Genomic DNA, 11,745 nt, shown 5'->3' with positions numbered 1-11,745 from the left:
CAAAGCCAAAGCACCGTTGGAGCTAGTCCATTCTGACGTATTCAGAGCGAGTCAAGCAACCATCGATCAACGACATACGATACATGGTTACATGTATTGATGACTTCTCACGGTACGTATGGGTGTTCTTTATAAAAGAAAAGTCTGAAACTTTTTAAAAATTTAAAGAATTTAAAGAAATAGTCGAAGGAGAAGTTGGCAAGAAAATTCAATGTCTGCTAATAGACAATGGTGGTGAATACACATCAGATGAATTTTCTCAGTACCTACGAGAGTGCCGCATACGCCATCAATTCACATGTGCCAATACACCACAACAGAATGGAGTAGCTGAGAGGAAGAATCAACACCTTGCAGAGATATGTCAAAGCATGCTACGTGCGAAGAATGTTTCAGGAAGATTTTGGGCAGAAGGTATGAAGACAACAACTCATGTGATCAATAGACTTCCCCAAGAAAAGTTAGGGTTCGTTTCACTTTTTGAGAAACTGTGGGGTTGTAAACCTACAGTAAGTCACTTTCGAGTGTTTGGTTGTGTATGCGGCGTGTTCGTGCCAAGTCATCCACGAAGAAAATTTGACAAGAAGGCAATTCGGTGTATCTTTGTGGGATACAATAGCCAAGGGAAAGGGTGGAAGTGCTACGACCCTAATGCTGGAAAATGTTATACGTCAAGGAATGTGGTATTTGATGAAGCCTCAACATGGTGGTCACCACAAAAGGAAGAGTTGCCAGATTCCAAAAAAATAGAAGACAATTTGAAAAAAAAGATGGGGGAGCAAATTATTAAGCTACATTCGACTCCAGAAATGGATGAAGAAAAACAAAGTGAGGAAGAAAACAAAGAGGCAACACAAAGTCCCTGGAAAACAGGAGTGCATCAAAGAGTAGCAGACGATGCAAGTGATATTCAACTGGAAGAAGTAAGCCCACAACCTCGGAGATCAACAAGAGCATGAAAGCCAAATCCTAAGTATGCCAATGCTGCTGTAGCCGAAGAAGAAAAGTTCAGAGAACCAGATACATATGAAGAAGCGTCCCAGAATATCAAGTGGATAGAAGCTATGAAAGAAGAGATAACTGCTCTAGAGAAGAATCAAACTTGGGAGCTGGTGCCAAAGCCAGAGGAAGTAAAACTTATTTCCTGCAAATGGGTATACAAGGCCAAAACTCGTCTTGATGGTTCAATTGAGAGATATAAAGCCCGGTTAGTAGCTCGAGGATTCTCTCAACAATATGGGCTAGACTATGATGAGATGTTTAGCCCAGTTGCCAAGATTACAACAGTACGAGTCATGCCGGCGCTTGCAGCATGTAAAGACTGGAGACTATGGCAGATGGATGTGAAGAACACCTTTCGACATAGAGAGTTAGATCGAGAAATATAAATGGTTAAACCAAGAGGATTTGAGGATAAATTTCATCCTGAGTATGTTTGTAAACTGAAAAAGGCGCTTTCTGGATTGAAGCAAGCACTGAGAGCATGGTATGGCAAGATTGCTGAGTTCTTAGTGGAGAGTGGGTATGTAATGGCACATGCAGATTCAAGCTTATTCGTTAAAGTAAAGGAAACAAGGATCGCGATTGTTTTGGTATATGTTGATGACCTCATCATCACTAGCGATGATGAAGCAGAGATTTGCCAAACAAATGAGTATTTATCAGTTCGCTTTCAGATGAAGGAACTTGGAGAATAGAAAAACTTCCTTGGATTAGAAATTGACCGAACTAAGGAAGGTTTATTTCTCTGTAAAAAAAAGTATGCAAGAGATTTATTGAAAAAGTTTGGAATGCTTGAGTGCAAGCCCATCTCGACACCTATGGAAGCTACCGTCAAGCTATGTGCGCATGAAGGGAAGAACTTGCAAGATGGAGCAATGTACCGACAACTGATTGGTAGTCTAATTTATCTAACATTGACTCGACCAGATATCTTGTATGCAGTTGGTGTAGCAAGTCGGTATATGCATCACCCAAAGAAACCTCATTTGGAAGCAGTGCGGCGAATGCTAAGGTATGTCAAAGACACCATTAACTACGGTCTCGTATATAAGAAAGGTGACGAGGTTAAGATAGTTGGATACTGCGATACTGATTATGCTGGAGATTATGATACTCGTCGATCAAGTACTGGGTATGTATTCAAGCTTGGATCTGGAGCTGTATCTTGGTGTAACAAAACACAACCAACGGTGTCCTTGTCAACCACTGAAGCAGAATATAGAGCAGCAACAATGGCAGCTCAGGAAAGTATGTGGTTGATCCAACTGATGAAGGATCTACACCAATCTACAGACAATGCAGTGCCACTATATTGTGATAATTAGTCTGCTATTCACCTAGCAGAAAATCCAGTTTTTCATACTCGAACAAAGCATGTGGAGGTGCACTATTATTTTTTAAGAGAGAAAGTACTGCAAGAGGAGCTAGAGATGCACTAAATAAAGAGCGAAAATCAAGTAGTAGTTTTGTTCACAAAATGACTCAATGCTACAAGATTTCAAAAAATTAGAGAACAACTCAATATGAAAAGTCGGTGTTGAGGGGGAGTATTAAAGATTCACCACCACTTCTAGATGTTTCTAGCTTATCCATTTCTTTTCAAGTCTAGAAATATATGTACATCAAAGTTCCAAGAAGCTTCAAGAAGCTTGTAGTCTTTAGTAGTGATACAAGAATGTTCTATAGTTTTTGGGCCAAGCCCATAATCAATTAATTACTAGAGTTTTCTAGTATGTTAAAGTGTGTGTAAGTTTGTAGCAAATTGTGTTTAAAATAGTATCTTAAAAGTGTGAGCCTAAGTGAATACTGTACAAGTGTGTCTATAAAGAATATAAGAAAAATTATTAAGTGAGTGCTTCAAAACAAATTGTGCAAGTGTTTAGAGTGTAGGGTCAAATATTGCATTTAATTATTGGTATAATTAATTTATTATACGTTTTTAACTAGTTGTGTGTAACACAACACCCTTTTGGAAAAAAGGGTGAGAAGATAGGAAACTCAGGGGTGGAATGTTATCATATATTCTCATTCTTGATTCTTTTTTTTTTATTTTTCCTTTCAAAAGTCAATAATCTGCTACTTTACCAGCCATTCTAATTAATGAGGAGAAATTAACGTTACTGGACTGGAGGCTGCCACATAGTGTTTATAAAACAGAAGATAAGATTACGTTTTCTTTTGCTGAATATGGAAACTTCATTAGAACAGAGGAAAATTTGTTTGCCACGTGTGGTTGAACTTCCCATAAAGAGAAAACACCAAGATTTACCAGACTACTACATTCAAAGCTCTACGAATCAGACAACTCTTGAAGCACCAAGGTTACCAAGTAAACTAGACATAGATACAAATCTTTGGCCAACTTCCAATATCAGGACACTTATCTTCTCCCAACGCAGAAGCCTGATAACCAAGACAGTTAGTATATCAATGTCTGTTTTGTTAGTTAGCTAAATGTCCAAACTGTGTATTCCTTTAGTTACAAGTTGTTGTAACAGTTTGTTATTCTTTTCCTTAATCTTGTAACTCTGCTTAGCCGATTTGAGAGCTGCCAACATGCCCTTAGGTTAAGCTTCAAAAGGAAAGGAAGCCAAAAATCATCCAAAATTGGAGAGTACATACCACGTTGATGGCCGACTATGCCGAAACTCCAATGATAGTCAACGCCGTCGACGGTGCTGTTGACTACAAAGGCCGTCCGGCTTCGAGATCCGACTTCGGTAGGTGGAGATCAGCGACTTTTATTATAGGTGAGGAGAAAATTAACATAATGAATACATATTTGAAAAAAAAAATTGGGCTCATGATTAAGTGAAGCGGCGTATAGGTGTGGAGGTTTCTGAGAGATTCGCTTACTATGGCATCAGTTCGAATCTTGTAACCTATCTGACTGGGCCGCTCGGACAGTCAACGGCGGCCGCTGCGGTCAACGTTAATGCTTGGGCCGGAACGGCGATGTTGCTGCCTCTGTTGGGAGCTCTGGTTGCGGATTCTTTTTTGGGGCGCTACCGCACCATTGCTATGGCTTCTCTGCTTTATATTTTGGTATATTCTCACTTCACATCCTCAAAATATTTATCATTTGATGCACTGACCTGAGCAGAGTCGAAGAACCACTATGAAAAACTAAGAATGTATAATATAATAATATGACATATTGGGTAAATTAAACATGGTCTGATGTGATCGGACTTCAACAGAACCCACCCCCCAACAGAGGGTCATATTGACATGTTGGAATAATACTAACTCTATTTGTATATGGCTCAAATTGGAATGGATTACAGGGACTAGGATTGTTAACTCTGTCAGCTATGGTGCCTTCTTTGAGTGGTTATGACTGCGAAACCAACACCAACTCGTCCTGTTCTTCTACTCAGCTACAAGTAGTACTGTTCTTCCTCTCTTTGTATCTAGTTTCATTTGCTCAAGTTGGATTCAAGCCATGCGCTCAGGCTTTTGGAGCTGATCAGTTCGATAGTCAAGATCCAGTGGAATGCAAAGCCAAGAGCTCATTCTTCAATTGGTGGAACTTTGGTAGTGCTGTGGGTTCTACAGTAGCAATGTTCATCGTCACCTACATACAAGACAACCTTAATTGGGCTCTTGGATTTGGTACTCCTTGTATTGTGATGGTCATTGCATTGGTTGTTTTCCTGCTTGGAACTACAACTTATAGGTATAGCATTGTACAAAACGAGAAAAGTGCTTTTGTGAGGATTGGTAGTGTGTTTGTTGCAACATTTAGGAACCGGCAAAGAACTCCACCAAGTTCCACATTGCCAAGCGAAGTTGAAGCTGACCACGGTTCTGAACAATTCAAGTAAGAAATTGGTTATTCTCATATGTTTTGGAATGGATTGATAAGAAATGAAACTTTAGCATGGCATTATGAAACATAGATAAGAAAAGTGCCTGCAATGTTTGTATATATAACGGCTCTGAATTGCATGAATGTCTGTTCTAATCTAAAAATTGCTAGATGGAATCAAGACTCAACATATTTTGGCCCCTGTACTAAATGTCATGCAGATTCCTCAGCAGAGCCTTTCTTGCTCCAAATCACCATTTGCAGGAAGACAATAGTGCTTGTTGCATAGCTGATGTTGAAGAAGCAAATGCTGTACTTAGGCTTTTTCCAATATGGGGAACTTGCTTAATAAATGGCATGGTGATTGCACAATCCTCAACTTTCTTTACAAAACAAGGGGCTACCATGGGCAGAACCATTGGCTCAGACATTCAAATACCAGCTGCATCACTTCAGTGCTTCATAGGCATTACCACTATTGTTATCATCCCCATTTATGATTTCATTTTTGTTTCAATTGCTAGAGCTTTCACCAGAAAACCATCTGGTATCACAATGCTTCAAAGAATAGGAATTGGAACTTCATTTTTTGCACTCTCGATGGTCGTTGCAGCTCTCATCGAAAAGAAAAGGCTAAAAATCGCTAAAGAATACAACTTAGTTGATAGGTGTTATACCCAGATTTCGAGCCATGTTAATTATGACCTCGAAAGTTGGATTCGCAAATAAGTGGACTCATAAGGTTGGAAGCAAGCTCCAGGATCATATGCCGAGCTTGCAGGATATGGACGATCTCGAGTATGGTGACCTCGAAGAGTTCATGATCTCGAAAGATAGCTCCAGGAACACATTCATCTTCGGAGACAACTTCGGATCAGGGTTCCCGAACTCGACGCGCATACGATCTCAAACAGGTTGAGTGACCTCGGAAGATGTCTCCAACTCGAAAGGTGACAGGAAACCTGGGAGACTAAAGCCTTGGAGATACGCAATAATCACTTTGAATATTTACAAGTATTATAAATATGAGATATAATCCTCATTTATTAATGTAAATTCCCTAGAATCGTGGGATATTATTTGATCAGTTATGCGTTTCCTGGTCTTCAGGGACGTTTCCTTTTATATCTGATTATAGGCATTTAAAGCCATTTATTTAATTTACACAAAAAGAGTAACTACCCAAAATATGTGGGATAATATTCTGCATCATTCTCTATAAATAGAGAAGTCATGCACCATTGTAAAGGACCGAAATTCTGAACCTTGAGAGAAAACTCTGAATAATTCATGCTTAAGAATTTTCAGAGATAATCTTGAGATTAATAACAGAGACTCGTGGACTAGGCAGATTTAACTGCTGAACCACGTAAAAATCGTGTGTTTGATTTGTTTTATTGTATTTGGCCATTGTCAATTGTTGTTTATGTGCTCTTCTTTCACTGTTTGACGAAAAACGGCGTCAACAATAGGCCTAGTGTGACGATTCCCATGAGTGTGTGGTGGTTGGTACCTTAGTACCTCCTATATGGAGTAGCTGATGTTTTCTTTTTGATTGGTTTACAAGAGTTCTTCTACGATCAGGTTCCACTAGAGTTAAGAAGCATAGGACTTGCCCTTTTCCTTAGTGTAACTGGTGTAGGAAGCTTCTTAAGTAGTCTTCTTGTCTCTGCCATTGAGAAAGCAACTGGAGGAGATGGCCGAGATAGTTGGTTTTCTAATAACCTAAACAAGGCTCATCTTGATTACTTTTACTGGCTACTAGCTGGACTCAGCGCAATTGGATTTTCCGCCTACTTGTATTACGCAAGATCTTACCTTTATGTTAGAAGAGGTACAATGTAAATGATCTCTACATTTTTTTTTTAATGTAATTGCCAAAAACTTTTGAAAGATAGACTAGAGATACTAGAGATTGCTATTATAATGCACGCTCTTATAACTAATTGCGTAAAATCCATTACATATTCTGAGCTAATCAAGAACCTCTACAAATAGACTTTGCAGATAGATATTGAGGATTCATAGAATATTATCACTTTTGTTCAATTTTAGCATAAAGTTTCTACATAAAGGATCAATGTACAACTAGATAGAGTTAGTCGGATTTCAAATATTTTAACTTTTTTTTTTAAAAGCAATCCTCTTTGACATTATACTAAAAAACCAGTTTTTTGTTTACTATAAATAAGGGTGTTTAGCATAATTAAAAAAAAAAATAGTTTTAAGAACAGTAAAAAATTGTCTTATGTGTTATTTTTTTATAAAAATTACTCTATATTTTTATCATTTTTTCTCTTATCGTATTTTATTTATTATCATTTTTTCTCTTATCATATTTCATTTATTATTACTTTTTTTACATCACTTTCTCTTATCATTTTTTCACTTATTATTTTCTCTCACATTGTTTTCTTATTAATCATTTTCTCTCATATTATTTTTATTCTCTCTACTCATTTTCTCTTGCATTATTTTTTCTCTTAATTATTTTCTCCATTATTTTTTTGTCTTATTACTTTCTCTCTCAAAATTTGTTTTTATTATTTTCTCTCTCCTTATATTTTCATCGTATTTTTTTCATATCACTTTCTCTCACTATTTATTAACTTTCACAATATATTCGCTTTCAAAATATATATTAATTAATTTTCTGCTCAAGTTTTTTTAACTTTTCAAAAGAATAGTTTTAGAAAACATTGCTAAACTACACCTTTTATTTCTTGAAAACAACAAAAAATATTTCTATTTTAATCTTAAAAAACACAATTTTCAAAACAAAAAACAAAAAACAATATATCAATCAGTCTCAAATTTTTTATTGTTCTAAAAGTGTATTTTTTTTTAATTTTGTTTTTAAAAAATGTTATTTGAAAACAATATCAAATATTCTTATTTGTTTTCGAACATTTTTAGTTTTTTTTAGTATCAATGTCAAAAAGTTTGGGAAAAGTTGAGAATTATCCACTTTTAGGAATAGTTAACTAAAATTAAACACTAAATATATTTAGTTGAACTTTACCTATTATTATTGTTATTATGAGATTTCTCAAATTACCCTTATTTGAGTTATTATGAGATTTCTCAAATTACCCTTATTTGAGCACATAGTTCTAAGTGTTGTTGTAATGTATTATTGTGTAAACATAAGGTATAATGAGAATATTTATTATAAATCTAGGTATAAAAATAAAAGGATTAATAAATGGATAAAAATTAAAATGGTTATCTAAAAGTGGACACCTAATCTAATTTATTCTTAGTGTAAAAAAATTATGTTTCTTTCATATTCCCATGTTTTTCAAAAGTTTTGCATTTTTCTCATAGAAAAAGTTAAGGAAATGAAATTGGTGAATTATTTTCCTATACTTTTGAAAAAAAAAAAGAAATTTTTATTTTGCAAAAATAAAATAATATCTGAAATTTGGAATACGTCAATACTTATAAGAGATAAACGGTTAAAAAGGAACCATCCTAATTAATTAAAAGAGGATAGAGATGATTTTCAAAAAAATATTGAAAAATCAATTGACTAATATGCAAATAAACATAAATGTGGGCACTATTTCGTGCTTTAATCACTTTTTTTTTAATCTATACTTAAAAGTTTGAGATATTGATTTTTGAGAATGAAACTTTTGTTTTTAGTTTTTAAAAATTGATTAATGTTTAAATTTGAAGGATGGATTTTGTAATTTTCAAATCTGCTACTACACAAACAAATGTGAAACTTATTATCGTTGATCGAAGATGTTATTTAAATTTTAAAAATAAAGGTAAATATTGAATATAATCTAATTCAAGCAAAGATGTATCTGTTATTATCTTTTAAAAATATATCATAATTTTAAAATGAAAATGTATTTCACTTAGATTTTAAAATCTAATTGGGTTTTTTAAATATTTTTCTTAAACAATTTGAATAATCTATTCAAAAGATAAAAAAAAATCTAATTAACCATTAATTAATGCATGCTACTTATTTCACCTTCATTCACTCTCACTCTACGTATCAGTCCTACACCTCACATAACAATGTGTTCGAATAAAATATCAAGAACGAAGCCATCATGGTCAGATACATACACTCTTCCATGGCAGCAAATCTTTAGTAAGCTTGCTGTGCACGATCTTGTTGGATGCAAGGGTGTCTGTTCTTCATGGAATTCATGCATCAAATCTCTGAAGATTTCTCCACATCTGATGATTCCCAAGCTACAACACGATGATGATGACAGTACTTGTCGTCGATTCTTTACTCTCGCCTACGAGAACGGTACTGAAGGGTTTTTCATAGACCATGCTATGGGTATTGAGAGTGAGAATTTATACCTGGGTTCCTCTCAGGGCTGGCTTGTGATTTTGAATAACAGAGCAAAAGATTCATTTATTCTCAACCCCTTTAATTGCCTCGTGCTCCAGCTCCCATCGATCGAAACACTACCCACATGGAGAAATAGAGACAATTTGCTCACTAATAATAGGTTTGTTTCTAAGGCTATTCTTATTCCGAATACAAAGAAGAGAAACAAGAAATGGGCAGTCATCATTTATGGATATGCATCCCAAAATATTGCATACGGTGAAACTGGAGGCAAATTGTGGATTAGGTTAGCCTGTAGAGAATATTTTGCGTACTGCGATATTTTGGGCCTCAATGGTTGTTTATATGCCTTAACAAGCTCAAACACTGTTCAGGTTTGGAATTTTCAGAGCAGCAGTGGTAGTAGTAATTTGGGTGCCTTCCCTACTAAAGTTATGACATTTGTTCCAAGTTCTCCAGTTTGCCTTGGTTTGGATGATAAGAAATATATAAATGACAGCTGTTTCTGTCAAAAATACTTGGTGGAATCGAAGGGGGAGATTTTGCTAGTAACAAGAATCTTAGGGAATTTTGTACATGATGATGATGACAATGGTGCTGTTGCTGATGATGTTGGTAATGCTGCTGCTGCTGCTGATGATGATACAGACCTTTTGATTCTTCCATACGCAACAATGGAGTTTTGTGCTCACAAGATGGAGTTGAGAAAGAGCAAGTGGAAGAAGGTGGAGAATTTGGGAGGTCAAGCTCTGTTTGTTGGAGGGAGTGAATCCACATCTATTTGTTCAACTACTTTCTCTGGATATGAGGCAAACTCAATCTACTTCACTGATGATAATTGGGGAGAGATGGACAATAATGATTCCTTATTTGGTGGTCATGACAATGGAGTCTATAATATAGAAACCAAAGAATTTAAGCCTTGTTTTGATATTGATGTTGGTGACAAGGTTTATCCCCCCCCATTTTGGATACTTCCTAGTCTTTAGGCTAAGTTCTTTCTTTTAATATATATATATTATTATTATTTAATTTCCTCAAATTAACACTATTTGTTTTGCTAAGAAAGTGATTCGATTCATTCGTATTCAACAAAATTTCGTCTCTCCTTATGTTTTTTTTGGCTGATGATGGTTGATTTTTATATTATATTGACTTTGATTTAATGAATAATAACATTAGTTTTGTTTTTATTATTTAATTCTATATAGTTTAAAAAATTAAACAGATATTTTATTGAATTTTTAATAATTTATATATTTAAAATTATACATGTAATTTAATGCTCTATACAAATAAATTAATTATATATTATTTGAATATGTGAAGGATATAGTTACTTATATGCATCATACATATATAAAAAATGTGTAGATAACAAATTTTTTTGGTTTTAACAATTTTTTTTTCATTAACTTTAACAGAATATTTTTATATTTAATAGAATATTTTTATATTTAACGATAGATTGTAAACATGAATTAAACTTAAATAAAATTAAATAAATGAATAGTTAAACAAATTAAAATAATTTTTTTTTGAGATATTTTACAATGATAATTATTTAAAAATAATGAAACCATATATTTTATAACTTAAATAAAATTTAATTAAATTTAAACTTAATATTATATTAAACATATAATATATAACCTTTTAGTGTCACTGACAAAAACTTAAAAAAAAAAAAAAAGGATATTTTAAAAATATTTTATGATAATTTAAATAATTAAATCATATTTATATAAAAATAATAAAGTCATACATATCATTTTTTTATCTTATAAATTTGTGTGATAGTTTGTTTTTTATCAAGTGATTGAAGCACTTTTTCTTCATCAAATTCACCATAGGACATTGTGAGATACATTAGAAACTAAAAATAGTTGATGCATGTATACTACTGTCTACACTATGACTTTTTCTATTCTTATTGTATTTCTATTATTAATTTTTTTTAAATATTATTATATTTTATAAATATGTCATGTAGCCATGTAAATATATATATATGTATATATATATATTTATGTCAACGTTGTGTTTCGATGTCATACATGTAGAGATTATTGATATAAATATTTATATATACTGTAGAACTATAATTAATTCTATTATATATATATATATATATTTTAAAAAAGCAGTGAACTACTTTTTATTAAAATTATAGACAATTTTACAACATTAAAACTAAGTAAACGTGCATTGCACGTTGCTTCTACCTAGTACATACAAAATATATATGAGTAATAATGGTTAGGGAGATTTGTAGTGAAACTTTTTATGTAGTGATATCATTAATTAATTTTATTTAAAATATTGAATATATTATTATTGGGGATGAATACAATGCATTCATTAAAACGATAGTATCATTGAATTTCTTTTTGTTTTTAGCACTTGTGACAGGTATTTTTCGGGAACGTTTCCACGTCAGTAATTCTTGACACGTGGCCATAAATATCAATCCCCCAAGAAGTTCTCTGGAGGATACTGCCACATCGACTGCCTCCGAGAAGTCATTTGAACCTGAATAACTACTAACCTGAGAAGGGAGCACGGGGCCATCCATGAGTCTCTATGATAGAACTTCTCGGGAAGTCCC

The 11,745-nt window shown here is 33.7% G+C and overlaps 3 protein-coding genes across 4 annotated transcripts; all 3 read left to right on the top strand.

Moving 5' to 3' along the window:
* Positions 1-1,820: 1,820 nt before the first annotated feature.
* Positions 1,821-2,327, top strand: LOC133791887 (secreted RxLR effector protein 161-like). The gene has a single exon (XM_062229795.1). It carries the CDS (start codon positions 1,821-1,823, stop codon positions 2,325-2,327), a length of 507 nt encoding a protein of 168 aa, XP_062085779.1.
* An 803-nt stretch (positions 2,328-3,130) lies between these two features.
* Positions 3,131-6,706, top strand: LOC133788349 (protein NRT1/ PTR FAMILY 5.10-like). Of its 2 annotated transcripts, XM_062225806.1 has the most exons (5): positions 3,131-3,752; positions 3,830-4,047; positions 4,290-4,825; positions 5,035-5,481; positions 6,286-6,706. In XM_062225806.1, the coding sequence occupies exons 1-5, from the start codon at positions 3,632-3,634 to the stop codon at positions 6,329-6,331; spliced, it is 1,368 nt and encodes a 455-aa protein (XP_062081790.1). In that variant the 5' UTR covers positions 3,131-3,631; the 3' UTR covers positions 6,332-6,706. The 2 variants fall into 2 exon arrangements, with proteins under 2 accessions (XP_062081790.1, XP_062081789.1); XM_062225805.1 differs by lacking the exon at positions 6,286-6,706 and having other exon boundaries at positions 3,134-3,752; positions 5,035-5,938.
* Positions 6,707-8,848: 2,142 nt separating this feature from the next.
* LOC133791886 (F-box protein At1g10110) lies at positions 8,849-10,126 on the top strand. The gene has a single exon (XM_062229794.1). It carries the CDS (start codon positions 8,849-8,851, stop codon positions 10,124-10,126), a length of 1,278 nt encoding a protein of 425 aa, XP_062085778.1.
* Positions 10,127-11,745: the final 1,619 nt, after the last annotated feature.

Source organism: Humulus lupulus, chromosome 7 (genome assembly GCF_963169125.1).
Source record: "Humulus lupulus chromosome 7, drHumLupu1.1, whole genome shotgun sequence".
Classification (NCBI taxonomy): Eukaryota; Viridiplantae; Streptophyta; class Magnoliopsida; order Rosales; family Cannabaceae; genus Humulus; species Humulus lupulus.
Note: the sequence above shows the minus strand (reverse complement) of the source record. Positions and strands in the feature narration are given on the sequence as shown.

Bases quoted from the DNA above. Each gene is read 5' to 3' on its own strand.
- LOC133791887 (XM_062229795.1), top strand. From the start codon at position 1,821: ATGGAAGCTACCGTCAAGCTATGTGCGCATGAAGGGAAGAACTTGCAA.
- LOC133791886 (XM_062229794.1), top strand. From the start codon at position 8,849: ATGTGTTCGAATAAAATATCAAGAACGAAGCCATCATGGTCAGATACA.
- LOC133788349 (XM_062225805.1), top strand. From the start codon at position 3,632: ATGGCCGACTATGCCGAAACTCCAATGATAGTCAACGCCGTCGACGGT. The intron at 4,048-4,289 runs GTATATTCTCAC...AATGGATTACAG, and splicing joins CTTCTCTGCTTTATATTTTG to GGACTAGGATTGTTAACTCT. The intron at 4,826-5,034 runs GTAAGAAATTGG...AATGTCATGCAG, and splicing joins CACGGTTCTGAACAATTCAA to ATTCCTCAGCAGAGCCTTTC.